The following is a 15,395-nucleotide window of genomic DNA, read 5'->3' as shown; positions in this document are numbered from 1 at the left end:
GAGGCAGGAGCGTCATGTATTATATTTGGGTTTAGGACCCTCATCTCTTGCCCAGAGTTAAAGAGCACATACTAAGAGTGTCTCCAGCTCTGGAGGATCTCATCTGTCCAGTATTACATAGACAACCCATTAATGTAAATGGACCCTGTGTAATTCTTAGTGTATCCTGTGGTGGCGCTGCAGGGAAGCTGAACACTTCCTACAAGGTTTCTATACAAATTGCAACTGATTGTTGAGGATCAATTTTGTGATCAGCTTAGCGCCAAAGCCTTCATCTAAAGTAGGGATTTTCCAGAGAAGAGGATCTCTCTAAATATAAAAACTTTGTAAAATTAATTTTTGCCACTTTGTCTCTTAGTTTTCTGCAGCTATGAGATGGTCCTTGTCCTTAACATAGATGTAAGTAGATATCTAATTCATGTCAAAGGTGAGAATACCACTACAAATTATCCAATAGCAGGACCCCCTCCCCCCCCCCAGACATCATGAAAACAGGGGTCCTGTTATTTAAAAAAAATTACATCCCTCCAAAATCTCAAAAAATATTTAACAATCGCATGTGCCCATGTGTATTTACATAGGTCAGTCCTGAAGGGACCACATATGCGTTTTGTTTATTAAAAAAAAAAATGCTAAAAAGCAGACTCCTGATGTTTACTTAAGAAAGCACTTCCAAGATGTAGCTTTCGGATGCTGATCTCAGGTTTCACATTACATTCCCAGTCGGTGATGTGTCATATAGAAACCAGTGTTTATGAAAGCTGCCAGCACAGGATGCACAGGAGGACATTGTATTCATGGACTACACATACTGTATCAGTTCTACCATGTGGGGGGATGACGCTACATGAGTTTTTTCGCCAGGAAAATCCCATTACCACCATGGGACAAAAGACCCAGATTTACTATGATGGTCCTAGGTCCTAGCGTCAGTTTTTGGTTTTGCTTAAGTGGAGCCAGTGGAGTGCATGGGTGCCATCAGATCCTACCATGCAGGGTCGGATCCAGGTTTCAGTAGGCCCCTGGGCGACAGAGCCTCAGTGGGCCCCTTTGCAGTGAACTCATGTGCCAGCATTAAAAATTCAGAAACTAAAACAGTCTCCTAAAATATTCCCTAGTTTATCATCCCAAACAGCCCCCTCATGGTTATTTTATATAAAGTCCCTCACTCTCTATAGCAGTGGTGGCGAACCTATGGCACGCGTGCCAGAGGCAGCACTCAGAGTCCTTTCTGTGGGCACCCGGGCCACCGCCCCAGCACACCAGACAGAACTCAAAGAATCTTCCTGCAGTTCCAAGTAACTTAAAAGATGCTGCTTCCAGTCATATTTTGATACTTACTTTGTTACTTGGGACTGTAGGAAGAGGGAGAATGTGTAGACAAATTATCTTTGGAGGACCTCCTGCTGGCCCCACGATTCTCTGTGTACAGAGGGACATTGGAAAGAAGCTAAAATGATGACAATTTTCCATCTTTCTACTGTGTTGCTGTCCTCAGGAGGCCAATATGATTGAAAGTTGTTGAACAGGGAGCAATAAGTTACTGCTTTAATTTTTGGTTGGCACCTCGGTTTTGGGTTGCAGTTTGGGCACTCGGTTCGCCATCACTGCTATATAGATTAATTAGATAGAACCCCCCCCCCCCTCCTCACCCACATGGATTACTTGCTGCTCTGAGTCCCGGCACTTGCCCGGTTATGCCCAGTGCTGGTGCCAGCCCTGCTTCCATGGGTATCAGCTGCTGGCCACAGATATTTTGGCAGGTGTTCATAGTTTCAGTATGTAGGTTTTTAACATGTGTGGGCTACTAGCTTGTCAACACATAGACAATACAGACACTTATTTGACCCTCCTTTGTGACAGTGACACCTGTATTTTGGGACAATCATCTCCATTAGGTTAATTTGCATCTTATTTAAGCTTCACAAAGCCCCAGTCACCAGTGTCTAGCCCTGAAAGACAATGGTGCTGATGTTTGGTTTTCTCTGCATAATAATGGGAAGAAGAGGGAGACATCAGGTCACAGTTAACCCATCTGTCTCCTATTTTCATGATAATTGTACTTGAATCTGTAATGTCCTGCCTCAGGATGACTGGGAACGTCACTCGGATACTCTACGGTGTGTGGCGGGGAATAATATAGTCAGCTCCGAAACAAGGCTGGAAGTTGGGGCATAGTAAAAATTCAATGTCAGCAATTTACAGTCAGTCTACTACTTAAGAACACCCGACTTACAGACGACCCCTAGTTACAAACGGACCTCTGGATATATATTTATATAGCGCACACAGATTACGCAGCGCTGCACAGAGCTTTGCCAAATCGGTCTATTCGCACTATAGAATAAATGGCGTGGCAGGATGTGTGCTTGACTAACCCCTCCATTCGTTCTGGAAAACGGGAACGCCATTCTTGTGATCGGTGGGGGTCCTTACAGTCGGGGGATAACATTTCATCTCTTTAGGTGCTTTATAAAGTGGTGCAGATATCTCTATTTTTGTACAAAGTGACCTCAGTATTCTATAAAGATCCAGGTCCGGTTCTATCCAAACTTTTAGGTTGCGTTCACAAATTTCGGAACACAATTCAAGCGCTTTGGGGAGGTGTAAATGCCAAATGAAAATGCATTAAGACCCAAACATTTGGGAACTAGAAACATGCGTTTTGCCAGTCAACAAAGTTCCTAAATAGGTTTAAATGGATCCTTACTCCTCTCTGAAATGTAGTTCAAGCACCTTGTGTGAACAAGGTCCGAATGTTGATTTTGGACCCCATTTAATAGGGATGGGAGCAAATATTTACTACCTCATGGTTCACCACAAGTGTAACATACTCAGATGTGACCTATTTATGTACAGGGACACCCCAAAACCCTGAAATGTCATTGTTATATGAGTATATAATACATGTGGTTCATGGTTTGGTAGGAATACAACTGCTGAGGGTTGTAGTCCTCCATCAGATAGAGCTGTGAGGAAGGTATGTAAGAAATGGGAAGGCTGGGGAGAGAGGGGGGAGGGGAAGGAGAAGGAATGTAGGGGGTGGGGGCCATAAAACATGAATACAATCCAAATGACGTGGAGATTTATGTAATGGCGACGTGATATACAACATGTCTGACTGTAGTGGTGCTGTGTGAGGCGGATAGGGGTGATATCCAGCACACACACTCCACGTCTGACTGTATGCACACAGGGAAGGGGTGAGTCAGGAGCCAGGGGTGGGACGGAAGGGGGCAGTGGGGCCGCTCATACATCAGCCCTCCCTTTCCTGCCCCTTCCATGGATGGGAAGTAAGAGCGGCTGTGATTGGGTCACGTCCCGGGGAGGGAAGAAGACACAGCAGAATGGACCTGGCACCGGTACTGCTGTGCCCCGGAGATGCCAGCCTGCTGTGAGGGCACACTGCAAACTTTGTGGAGAGCTCGCCTCCTGTACAGCCCGAGGGGGGTAAGTGCCAGGGACACCCCAAAACTTACACCGGGAGGACTTATTCTTCTTTGTTATGTGCTTGGATATGGTCTATTGTTCCCTGTTATCAGCTGGAGGAGGTTCCCTGCCGTGTGTACATCGCTACGGTGTGTGTTGGCTGCATGCTCTGATTCTGCTGCATAAATGCTTAATGGGGAAATGTGTGCAAATAATATGTATATATATATATATATATTGCAATCCATCAATGCTTCTGTGTATAGTGCCCCACACTCCAGATATCACCCATCACATACTAAGGCTCCAATCTATAGTACCCCTCACACATACAGACACCTTCTATAGCAGCCCTCATAAGGTAACCCCCAAGACATATAATATATAGTACCCCTCATACATGACATAAGTGACCCCTTAATACTATGCCTCACTTACTACATTCAGTGCCCCTTTAAAACATCTACAGTTCCCCACATACATCACATAAGGGGCCCCCTTTATACACTTATATATGGTACCCTTCATAAATCACTTAGGGTCTATAGGGGACACCATTTCTATAGTACTCCTCACGGAACACATAAAGTGCCCCCTATTTTCTCCATATAGGGCACCCCTAATCCATCATTAGTTAATCCATCTATAATGCCTTTGACGCACCAGATAAGGTTTCCCCTATAGTACCTTTAATTCATCACATAAGGTGCCACGTATTATCCCTGTCTATGGTGCCTCACATAAGGTTCCCCCTATTTTCTCCATATAGAGCACCCCTAATTCATTATTAGGTGACCCCCATCTATAGTACCTTTGAGGCACCAGATAAGATTTCCCATAAGATTTCATACATTACATAAGGTGTCACCTATTATCCCTGTCTACGGTGCCCCACATGCATCACATAAGGTGCCCCACATGCATCACATAAGGGGCTCCCTTTACATATTGTATATGGTACTTCTCATTAATAAGGTGCCCCACATGCATCACATAAGGGGCTCCCTTTACATATTGTATATGGTACTTCTCATTAATAGGGTGTCCCCTGTAGACATCATCTATAGGCACCCCCTTTAGGCCACTCTTATAGATCATTGCGTGCCCCCCTATAAATCCCCTCTGTAGTACCTCTCCTACCCCTATAGTTCCTATCCTCTGGGATTATTTCACAAGAAGAGGAATATGGGGGCACAAAAGGGCCCCCCGCACATTTCCTGTCCATGTGCTTCCTAGGGTATCTCCTTACACCCGTCCCTAAATATACCAGCTCCGAGTATATATAAACTCCTGGAAATACTCATTGGCCTAGTGAATGCTGCAGGACTGGTGCGGTGGTACAGGGCACGCCATCCTATGTGCCAGCTGCTATACAGGGTCTCTGGGTAATCTCTGTATATAGGGCAGTGATACGCTGACTCATCTGCCGCTCTGAGATGCACTGCTGTGTCATTATGGATGGAGGAAGAACACGGATTCTGATCTAAGAATTCTGTGGATGATGTAGTGACATTGTGTGGTGATACCAGCGTGTATTCAGATGGTCGCCCCAATAATGAATGCTCCTAGCCCCAATAACAATAATTGATGTTAATGAGCTGGTTCGTCCTGATCATGGATTTTATGGATGTTTGGTTGGTCGCTTGGGGTCTGTCGCCTGGCATCCGGTGGGAGTCGTTCCTATGATGAGACGCTCCATTCCCATCTATGGGGCTACTAGGAGGGATTTGGGTGCTGGTCACACCTCTGCACCCACTTTTAATTAAATCCCGGGGTTCACAATGGTCGGACCCCAAGCATCCTGATACATATCCTCTATCTTTGATGTGACAACCCCTTTAAGACTAGAACTAATGCATGAAAGTCTACATATAATTTATGAATTTTTCATCAAATTTTTCCTTCATTGCATATTCTGCTGCATATCCATTGCAGAATCTGCTGCAGAAAATTACCCTAGTATGAATGAATGTACCCCACAGAGCATCACATCTCTGCAGGGTTTACTGGGAGTAGTAGTCCCTAAGTACCCAGAGGTTCCCCTAAGGTCCTACAAAAGAAACAGATCGAAATGTAACCATCTTGAGGAATCGAGACTAAGTTTCTTAGAAAGTTACAAAGTCACAGAACTCTTTATTAAACAAAGTTCTAAAAAGTATCCCAACTTTGCTCCACCCCCCTTTGTCTTCCTAAGATTCCAACTAAAGTAGGGAACATGAATTTTATGAATTTTAACAAAGAAACTTCCCAAAATTTCGGTGTTGTGTACGATCCTATCACCAGGGCTGTATGTGACGCCTGGTGCTGCACACGCTCTGTGCTGCTTTTCTTGTCTGAGCAGATTTTTTTTATAGCCCCGGGACAAGGATTTGTTAGGAAATGTCTAAAATAAACACCAGCGCTGCGGCTGTGGCCGGAGGAGGAGGCGAAGCCTGTGTCACTCCTAGAATTACTCATGGACAGCTCCTCCCTGCTGTTCCTCCTGTGAGCACACACCGGAGGCTCCCATCTCTTCTTGGAAATCGATTACATGAATCTTGATGGAATAGGAAATGTGTCCGGCTAAACCGAGACGAATTATAGTGTGAACAGAGCTCTAAAGGCTCCAGAAATCCAGCAGCTTACAATGATGGGGCCGGTAGACGATTATGTTCCTATAATTAGCAGAGAAGCCTCATTGACTTTGACAGGCGGATGCTAAATGTGAAGAATGGACTCCAGCGCTGTGTACAGGATAGGAGAGTGCGTAAAACCCTACACAGCGCAGCAGCTGTCCTCTGTGTATTACAACTTTTACGAGACACCTCTTAAGGAGCAAAAAAAAAATTGCTTAGATTTTCTGTTGAGCCGCAATAGACTAGTGGAAAAATCGAAAAAATTGTTGTGTATTTACCTGAGAAATACAAGGACGCACACGGATGCAGAAAAATAGTGTCCCAGGATCTGTTCTTTTGGTGCACAAATGATGTGGTTTGTTAGACTGGGATGTTAGATCGTGGCACAAGGGGTTAGTGAATTGGCACAGAATCGAGAAGGGTCTGAACTAACTCCACATCTATTAAGGTGAAATATAACCTGGTAGTCTGGCTACTTGTTGGTCTGATTTTGCACAGAAATACATGCGGCCACCTGACTTACAGACGACCCCTAGTTACAGACGGACCCCTCTTCCCACTGTGACCTCTGGTGAATCTCTCTGGATGTTACTATAGTCCCAGACTGCAATGATCAGCTGTAAGGTGTCTGTAATGAAGCTTTATTGATAATCCTTGGTCCCATTACAGCAAAAAATATAGAAAATCCAATTGTCACTGGGGCAAAAAAATTTTTTTGTCAGGAGCTACAATTATAAAATGTACAGTTCCGACTTGCATACACATTCAACTTAAGGACAAACCTATGCAACCTATTTTGTATGTAACCCGGGGACTGACTATAGTGCCAAACTGGTGGGAAGCCAATAATTATTCATTTCTAATTATATACGTCCCCAATAGGCCGGCAATGGGTGCATGACATGTCATATCATTCCTCAAATGATCTATGGAGAGGGGCAGGGGCGACCAGTGCTCACCCCCTCCTTATTTTCAGTCACTTGTATAAATAGGTGGCCAAAAATATGGCACCTGCATAGTAGTAGAATGGAACGATTTTGAGAAAATATTTGTACAATATTAGCCAAAAAAGATTGCACCCTCTTCGTCCCACTGCAGGGGGATACTAAGATGAGAATAACCCTTGATGTGCCATAAAGCATGATCCTCCTTTCTCCGCTCTTGTAAATGGTAAACCCTGCAATCTGCTGTAATCTCCGCTGTAGATCGGGAAGACATCGGAGAGTCCTGCCCCTTAGGGTAAATACTCGGAGTTGTACAGATCTTGGAGGATTAATTTTTTTACAGCGTTAATCTGTGTCGTTGGTCGTAATCCACATGAGCCGGGTTGTAACTAGTTCAAAGGTGACGGCTAATACCGCAAACGGCGTCTATGACGGGATAAGTAGTAACGTTCGGTTGCTGGGACCCCAATGGGGCCGTTCACAAAGTGGAGTTTTAAACCTCTCCTTGCTATAAAAATCAATAGGTGCTCCCTGGTAAAGTCAGTGCCGAAATTCAGCTGCTATATTTACACAAGGGGGGGGGGGGGAATCAGCTTCAGGATTTTGGATAAGGGATTTTTAAGCAGAATTCTGAAGCAGATGTTGCGCCTCTTTTCATCGTTTGGATTCTTTTGCATGGACTCCTAAAGCGAAGGAAGAATCGTGCTGCAGATTTCACCCTTTTCAATGATGAGAATATGAATTTTGAAAGGAAACTGTCACATTATTTTACCCCCATTAAATAACCAGCACCCTCAGGTAGGGTATAAAATTTGTATGTTCTCTCCGTGTTTGCGTAGGTTTCCTCCGGGTCCTCCGGTTTCCTCCCACACTCCAAAACATACTGGTAGGTTGATTAGATTGTGAGCCCAATGGGGACAGGGACTGATTAGGCAAACTCTGTGCAGCGCTGCGGAATCTGTGTGCGCCATATAAATAAAGAATTATTATTATTAATAATTAAAGGATTTTCCTGTATATATAGCATATACCACCTATGTACAGGGTGGGGGTTAAGTGCTTGTTGGGGCTCTTATTATAGGGGGTCTGTGAATGGAGTGGTATGTGCACCCCTTTTTAGGTTGATTCTGGGTAATAGAGCTGTGCCTGTCACTCTCACAGCTGGAATATATTCATAGAAGTAAAATGTCATAATTACACCCGCATGTTCTAGAGCTATAGAAAGATTGTATATTTTTAGACGAACAAAGCGAACGAATATGACCCCACTTACAAGGTCTGTGAGAGGTGTAACTCTATGCCACACTGCGTAAAATACATCTTTTATGGGCATTAAGTGGGCAACGCTGACAGATACCATTGTGTGTATATATACTAAGAGTAATCTGCCGTGCAATAAATCAAGTAGATCCACAGTTGAATCTGTATTTGGAGCCTCTGTGACACTGCAGTGGGGGCTTCACTGTACATAGCGGGGGGCCGGGAGGTATACATGCACTTGTTAACAGAATGGGGTATTTTGTCTAATTCAACACCACCTATTGGGTATCTAACATCATGCCATATATTTGGGACAATCATTGAGCCCATAAGCCATCCATGCCATGGTATAGTGTAAATAAGTTTTCCAGAATGACCTTGTTAGGCATCAAGCATAATAACACAATGTGGGATTAAGCCTAACCAGCATATCTATTCCAGATGTAGACAGTGCTGTTTCGATGTGGTTAGGTCTCTTAAGCACAGTGTATGGAACTGGTTTGGCTGGGGGAGAGGCTTTTGACTAGGGTCAGGAAGTAAAAAGGGGTGTGGTTTTCCTTATCCCAAACTGGGAAAACTTATTTGCATATTTTCCCAGAATCCCATGGTGGAGCAACAATGGCAAAATCTCTGTAAGGAGAGCTCTTACTTCCCGGCCCTATGGCATAGGACAGTGATGGCTAACCTATGGCACTGGTGCCAGAGGTGGCACTCGGAGCCCTTTCTGTGGGCCATCACCAGAGATGACTCCAGGTATCTTCTTGCAGTCCCAGACAGCCCAGGACTTGCTGTGAACAGAGCTATTTTAAAGTGACAGCTCTACCTGGGACTATTTTCTGCTGTATTGGTGTCCTCAGGTGCCGGTATCAATGAAAGCTGTGACAGAGCGGGAGTATAAATCACAAATTAAATTCCTGTGTTGGCACTTTGCGATAAATAAGTGGGTCTTTGTTGAAGTTTGGGCACTCGGTCTCTAAAAGGTTCGCCATCACTGGCATAGGGTAATATGAGGGTGTCTAAAACACATTAAGGCATCGTCCATATCCATATTTTTAAAATGGCTAAATCAGTGGAATAGAATCGGGAATTGGGATCTGTATTTAGAAATCGCAATTCCTGACTGTAAATTTAACAGTGCATATCGCCGGGCCTGTGTCACCTGTAAACACAGTCCTGATATTATAAAGGGGAGATTCTCCTCTTTAACAGGACACCAGAATTGGGTTTTTAGGTGCCAGGAGATATGACCTTTAGTAGTGTGCCCCCCGTCCAGCCTGTCAGCTAAAAGGCAGAAGTACCGTAGCTGCAGAAGACACTTTGCAAAAATACATGCACCCTCTGCCTCTGAGGCAGGGGAATGGTGATAAATTGATACTGAATGTATTCATAACCTATTTGAGTAAAAGTTTATACAATTTTACCGCTTATTAAAAAAAAATGTGAAAAATGACAAAAAGCATAGCTTTTCACATTATCATGAAAAAATGAAGTAAAACTTGTTATGATATGTAATCCATTCCAAAGATATCGTCATTTAAAGAAGAACGGAACAGAAAAATTGTTCTGGATATTTAGGTACTAAACACTCTCGGTCCCAAATAGTCTTATTGTTGTAAATCCCCTTCCTTTTGGGGGGGTCCTGGTCACACAATTTGTGTAGGTGGTTCAGGATATCTTCTCATCTGGTCTGGTTTTTAATCTAGTCTTTCAGGAATATTAGGCACCAGTAAGATCGTTCTCAGAAATAATATTACAATTATATAATATTACACTTCGAGTAAAAAATTTGCATTGTTCTGGCCATATGTACAACTTTTCTTTCTAACCTGTTGGTGGCGCTATGACTTTTCAGCACCGAGCTCATGAGTTTTTGGATGTTGGTGTCTGTATTTCACGTTTTTTTTCTTTTACAATAAGTAATATATTCGCTCTTATCTCTTTGCAGGGTGTATGATCTGCTTGGGGCAATCTACATTTTTGCGATTTAATCACCCGGCCGAGGCTCACTGGATGAAAACCATGATTCCTTCCAGCGGGAGGAGCTCCTCTACAAGCTTACACTCTGCAGGTAAGACCTGTGCATGGAGGACAGAGCTGGTGCTGGGGGTCTACATTCAGGGATTCGGGTCATGGGTTTGGTTTTGTTGCAATTGATGCAGTAGCCATAGCGGTGACATGTCGGCACCACAGAAGTCCCGCTGTAGCCGGTCAGTGGCATCTGTCATAGCAATATATGAATGCTCAGTAGACAATGACCCGGGAGCTGCTGGGAATTGGGTTCCATTACTTTTAGGTTTGGGAAAAGTTGTAAACATGGTTTATCGATTTAAAGAGAACCTACCATGCAAACTAACACACCAAAAATAAATACTTCATTAAGAATTATGGTTAAAAAACATTGCCGTTATCCCTAAATGGTTCCTTTCCATGGCTCCAATAGAAAAAAAAAAAAAAAAGGTATTAAAATCTTATATGCAAATCATGATGTGAGTCCAACGACACTAAGTGAGTCCAATGAGGTCCTGCATATTCAGTGGTTACTGCACCGTTCTGCCTCCTTGTTCCTGATGGACAGGTCTCACTGCTACGTGGAACATTGAGAGAGCACCACTTCATGTCATGTGGCCCGGGTGATGTCATCTAAGGTCCTGTTACATTTGCACAGTGTACCCAACATATGTATCTGATCACATGAGAGATGCATGCCTCCATGAAGGATGGGGAGGTGTAGAAGTCCATGCAGGCTGCTGTGATCATGCCATGATACTGCCATGTGATCAGATACATACATGGGGTAGACGTTGCAGGCAAAGGACCTTAGATGACATCACCCTGGTCACATGACATGGGAAGGTGTAGATGGGAGGAGCTGGATTCCTCTCTGATGCCAGGAAACCATTTTCAGCCGAAAGAAGGGCGTAAATTATGGGAACTAACTGTATTTGTGAAAATGTGGTGACAGATTGCCTTTAATTGTAACCAAAACCTATAAAAGTTACACATTTTATTATTATGTTTTTTTATGGTCCCCTAATTTTTTTTTTTTTCCCTAGAAAACTCCACTATTCTCCTGAACGGCTGTCATGATGTTGGATACTCCTCCAATGTCCCTTCACATTCTTCATTGGTGAGTTCTATTGAGAAGAACCTTCAGGACATCATGGACTCTTTGGTTCTGGAAAGGCCCTCTTCACCAGCCAGGAAATTGTCCCAGTCGTCTACTCACAGCCTTTCCTGTTTATCTAATGGAGGAAGCCGACGTATGCTTTCACCACCTACCAGTCCTCTCTCCTCATACTCTGGATATGAAAATGCCTTAACTTCTCCATTGTCTTCTCCTGGCAGTGGTAGCCTCACCAGCCCTTCTTCTGGTCAAGATGGTGTCAATTCATCAATACCCCCAGTGGTACCCCACAGAACATCTAGTTTTAGTCACTCTTTGCCACGCCCAACGCCCATTTATGGAGGAAGCAGCTTGGATCTACGTTCTTCAAGGGGAACTGGTGGAAGTTCTCTTCTAAGTCCACCAAGTCCAGGGGCGTCTACTCGAATGGGTGGATTAAGTGTTCCCAGCAGTCCTCTACTGGGAAGCAAATTTCAACATTCAATTATTGATCGACCTTCAAGCCCCTACAGGCAATCGGTGGGAGTAGCAAGAAGTTTGCCTCCAGAGAGTCCTAGACTGACACGAAAAAACCCAGAGAGTATAAGAAACCTCCCTCCCCCAAGTCCTTCTTTATCACGAAGAGCAATATCAGGATCAACAAATGCCATCTCAGAAAGTCCATCAAGAGTCCCCGATAGTCCCCGGGCACCGGGTCGACGCAGAATTGGCAGTGCAAGTTCTCCTGGATCTGAAGATAATTTCTCCAGGCCTACAAGGGAGTGCAGCCCTTCACCCTCTTCTTTTCAGGAAATTTCCCGACGGTTAACCCCGGCTTATAGCCAAGGATCTCTGGTCACTCCCAATCAGAGTCCAAAGTCTCAGAGGAAGGTGCACACTCTCAGAGAACGTAAAAATAGTATCAGTGATATCAGTGACAATCAGGAAGATCTACTGGATTACCACCGGAGGCAACGGGAGGAGAGACTAAGGGAACAAGAAATGGAGAGACTGGTAAGTCCAGCACAATAATCCAGATTTCTAGGTTAGTCGGGAGCAGGTTGTAAGGGTGCAGGGGATTGGGAGTAGAGATGAGTGAATTGATTTGTCGCCTCGGTATGGCACCGAATTGAAGTAGAATTTTTCAAATTCTCTTTGTACGGTTCTGTAACGTACAAAAATGACGGAATTCTAATGAATCGGTCGATCAGTTAAAATTGGTAGTTTTCAAAAAGTTTTCAAAAGTTTGCGATTTTTTTTTTTTAGAGGATTTCAGAATTAGTTTTTAAGGGTATTATACTTCAATTTCCAGTACAATTAAACCAACAGTGGTTCGGGATGATTCAATGAGAACTCTCCCATGGGCCCCTGTTTTTGTGATTTGTTGGGTCTCCTTAACTGGCTCTATGGTCATGATGCAGACAGAGATTTGTGATTGGGATTGCTAATGGGGCGTATAAACATTTGGTTTGGTAAGTGGACGGGGATTACCGCTTTCTCCACCATCGCTGTCCGCAGTGTATTCCGGCTGTATATGCTTCCTGTTTATGTATCGTGCATGTATATACATGATGCTGAGCTCTTCACCCATCTCCTAATGATGATTGTTCAAAGAGTTAATTTATCCATCGAGTCCCCTTTTTAAACCCTGCCCTATGATGACTTGTCATCCGCCAAGCTTGGGGAGGGGTATATGAAAGATCCTCGGGGCTCTCTCACAACTCCACAGCTGCTCTGGAAAGATTTGTCAGAACTTCATTCACTATAATGGATCGATGGCAGCGACGTTACTCGTGTCCAGTATCGGCACCTCCGGAAAAGCGAGACAGTGCCTATTTTTACCGCTTCAGTTTAGCACAGAGCAAAAGGGCATCGGACGTCAGACAGGAGGTATGGCACTGTGTAGTATCTATAGCCTTCTCTTCTCATACTTTATTATACTTTTTTACTTCTCGTTGCCCTGTGAATTGTCAGTTTAAACCATTTGCTATAGATTTTCTATTGATCTTGTGAGAGTTTGGAAGGTTCTTACTATTTATGCATGTTATATGAAAGTCGGCCCACCAAGCCGTTTTCGGCAAGACTGACTGTCACTTGTGTATTCCACCTCTTCTCCGATGGCAGATGCCGATGGAAAGTAGGACAAGCTGTTGGGTTTTAAGGCAGAGAAGCCTCTACTATTGGTTTTGGTAGCCATTCATGTTAGACTTATACTGGATAACTATGTACTATGTAAGGCTAAATTCACACTGCCGTGAGCCCGCCGCGCCGTAGCATGGCGGGCACACGGCAGCGCGGGGAGCGGAGGAGGAGGTGAGCGCAGCTCAACCCCGCCCCTCTCCATAGGAATTAATGGCGCACGGCGCCGTAATACGGGGAAAGATAGGACATGTCGTGAGCCCATAGAAGTGTATGGGGGACGTATATCGGCCGCATATACGTCGGCCGTATATACGTCCCCCATACATGTGTGTGAATGTAGCCTAAGAGTGGTTGGCAGATGCTCGTTCTACACATGTTTGGCGTAAGACGGTATGGTCATGATATTCTTAGTGTGTCCGATACTTTGTTTTTCCTATAGAAATGTCTAATCCAGAGGTATCTGATCACGGCTTGAGATGGGCATAGACGTTAGGCTTGAATTAAGTGATTATCTAATGTGCACTATGTGTTTGGCTGTCGTTCTTACTGCACAAGTTTGGAGTAAGATGGGATCGTCATAATACACTTGTTATTTTTGATTCTTCGCCCTTTCCGTTGAAACGTCGACTCCACTGCTTAAAGTGCTCCTACACCCTTGCATCGGACTGCTGGACTACATGATGTGGATGGGTTTAGATGGGATTGATATGTTGAGTCTCTAATCTTTTGTTTTCCTGATGGAGATTCCCCAACAGAAGAGATGGCTTAAAGGAAACCTACCATCAGAAATCTACCTGATCTGATGGTAGGTTCCAATCACCTTCCAAACCTCAATCTATCTTTAGGTAATCCCAGAATACTTTCTACACTAAACTTAGTTTATGTGGAAGCAGGATGTTGAAGCAGGGCAGCAGCGTGCCGTAGGGGGGGGTCACGGATAATTACACTCATCGACCATCTAATTTTGTTTGATGTGGTTGGCCGACCCTTGTTCTGTACAGGATGTAGAAACATGATGTCCGATCCTTTGTTTTTCCTCGAGTTAAAGGACATCTGCCACCAGGATGAAGCATTGCAAACCAAGCACACTGACATACTGGTGTGTGCCCCCTCTGGCAGAATCGGATCTTCTTTTTATCTTCTTAAACCCTTGTTGTTAAAAAAAAAAAATATGCAAATTAGCTTAAGGGGCTCCATTGACGTTTACGGAACCCAGAGCCCCTTGGGCTCATTTGCATAAGTTTTAACATATATTTTCGTAAAAAAAACAAGGTCCTAATGAAGTTGTAAGAAGAGGAGTTCCTGCCAGTAGGGGCACACACCCGTAAGTCAGTGTGCTTGGTTTACAATCCTTCATCCTGGTGGTAGATGTCCTTTATGCTATGGTCTTGGATGTATGACAGCGAATTTTCAACTCAATTTATTAAAAATTTGTAATGGGTGTTGTATATATTTGGTGGGTTTAGAAGGACAATTGAGAGCTCATCATGGAGTCCATGCAATGTCTGACCTCCTTATGATAATCAGGGGGCATCAGTGCGGGGCATGAAATTCGCATGATGACTGTAGACTTGGATAACCCCTTTTCCCTGCTATAAATAACATGCGTGTGTGGTGCAGGATATGGATTTCATTATCTTGTCTGTGGGGTTTCCTTGAAGGAGAATGATTTTTAATTAAGGATCTAAATATAAAACTACTTAGCAATTTACTGTAATTAAAAACTCCCCGTCTTCAGAAGTTCCCCACCATATGTGAGCAGTATATGTGACGTCACATAGATCATACAATGGATAAACCTAACTTATTCTGCTTTGTATTGTCCTGAGGTTACTCAGTGTTGTGCCGTGTGTGCTGAGGTCTGTGATTGGCTGCAGCAATGGGGGTGTTTTCTAAGCTGCT

General features: G+C 44.0%; 1 protein-coding gene across 16 annotated transcripts in view; it reads left to right on the top strand.

Moving 5' to 3' along the window:
* PHLDB1 (pleckstrin homology like domain family B member 1) overlaps nucleotides 1-15,395 on the top strand; it is a 92,869-nt gene that overhangs the window by 44,306 nt on the left and 33,168 nt on the right. For 15 of the 16 annotated variants that reach the window (XM_072155554.1, XM_072155545.1, XM_072155552.1 and 12 more), the window contains 2 exons: nucleotides 10,194-10,316; nucleotides 11,302-12,365. In XM_072155554.1, the coding sequence (XP_072011655.1) occupies nucleotides 10,194-10,316; nucleotides 11,302-12,365 (1,187 nt within the window). Of the gene's footprint in view, nucleotides 1-3,131; nucleotides 3,451-10,193; nucleotides 10,317-11,301; nucleotides 12,366-15,395 lie in introns of those variants that run through there. The other variant, XM_072155559.1, reaches the window with a different exon arrangement.

Source organism: Engystomops pustulosus, chromosome 6 (assembly GCF_040894005.1).
Source record: "Engystomops pustulosus chromosome 6, aEngPut4.maternal, whole genome shotgun sequence".
Taxonomy (NCBI): Eukaryota; Metazoa; Chordata; class Amphibia; order Anura; family Leptodactylidae; genus Engystomops; species Engystomops pustulosus.
Note: the sequence above shows the minus strand (reverse complement) of the source record. Positions and strands in the feature narration are given on the sequence as shown.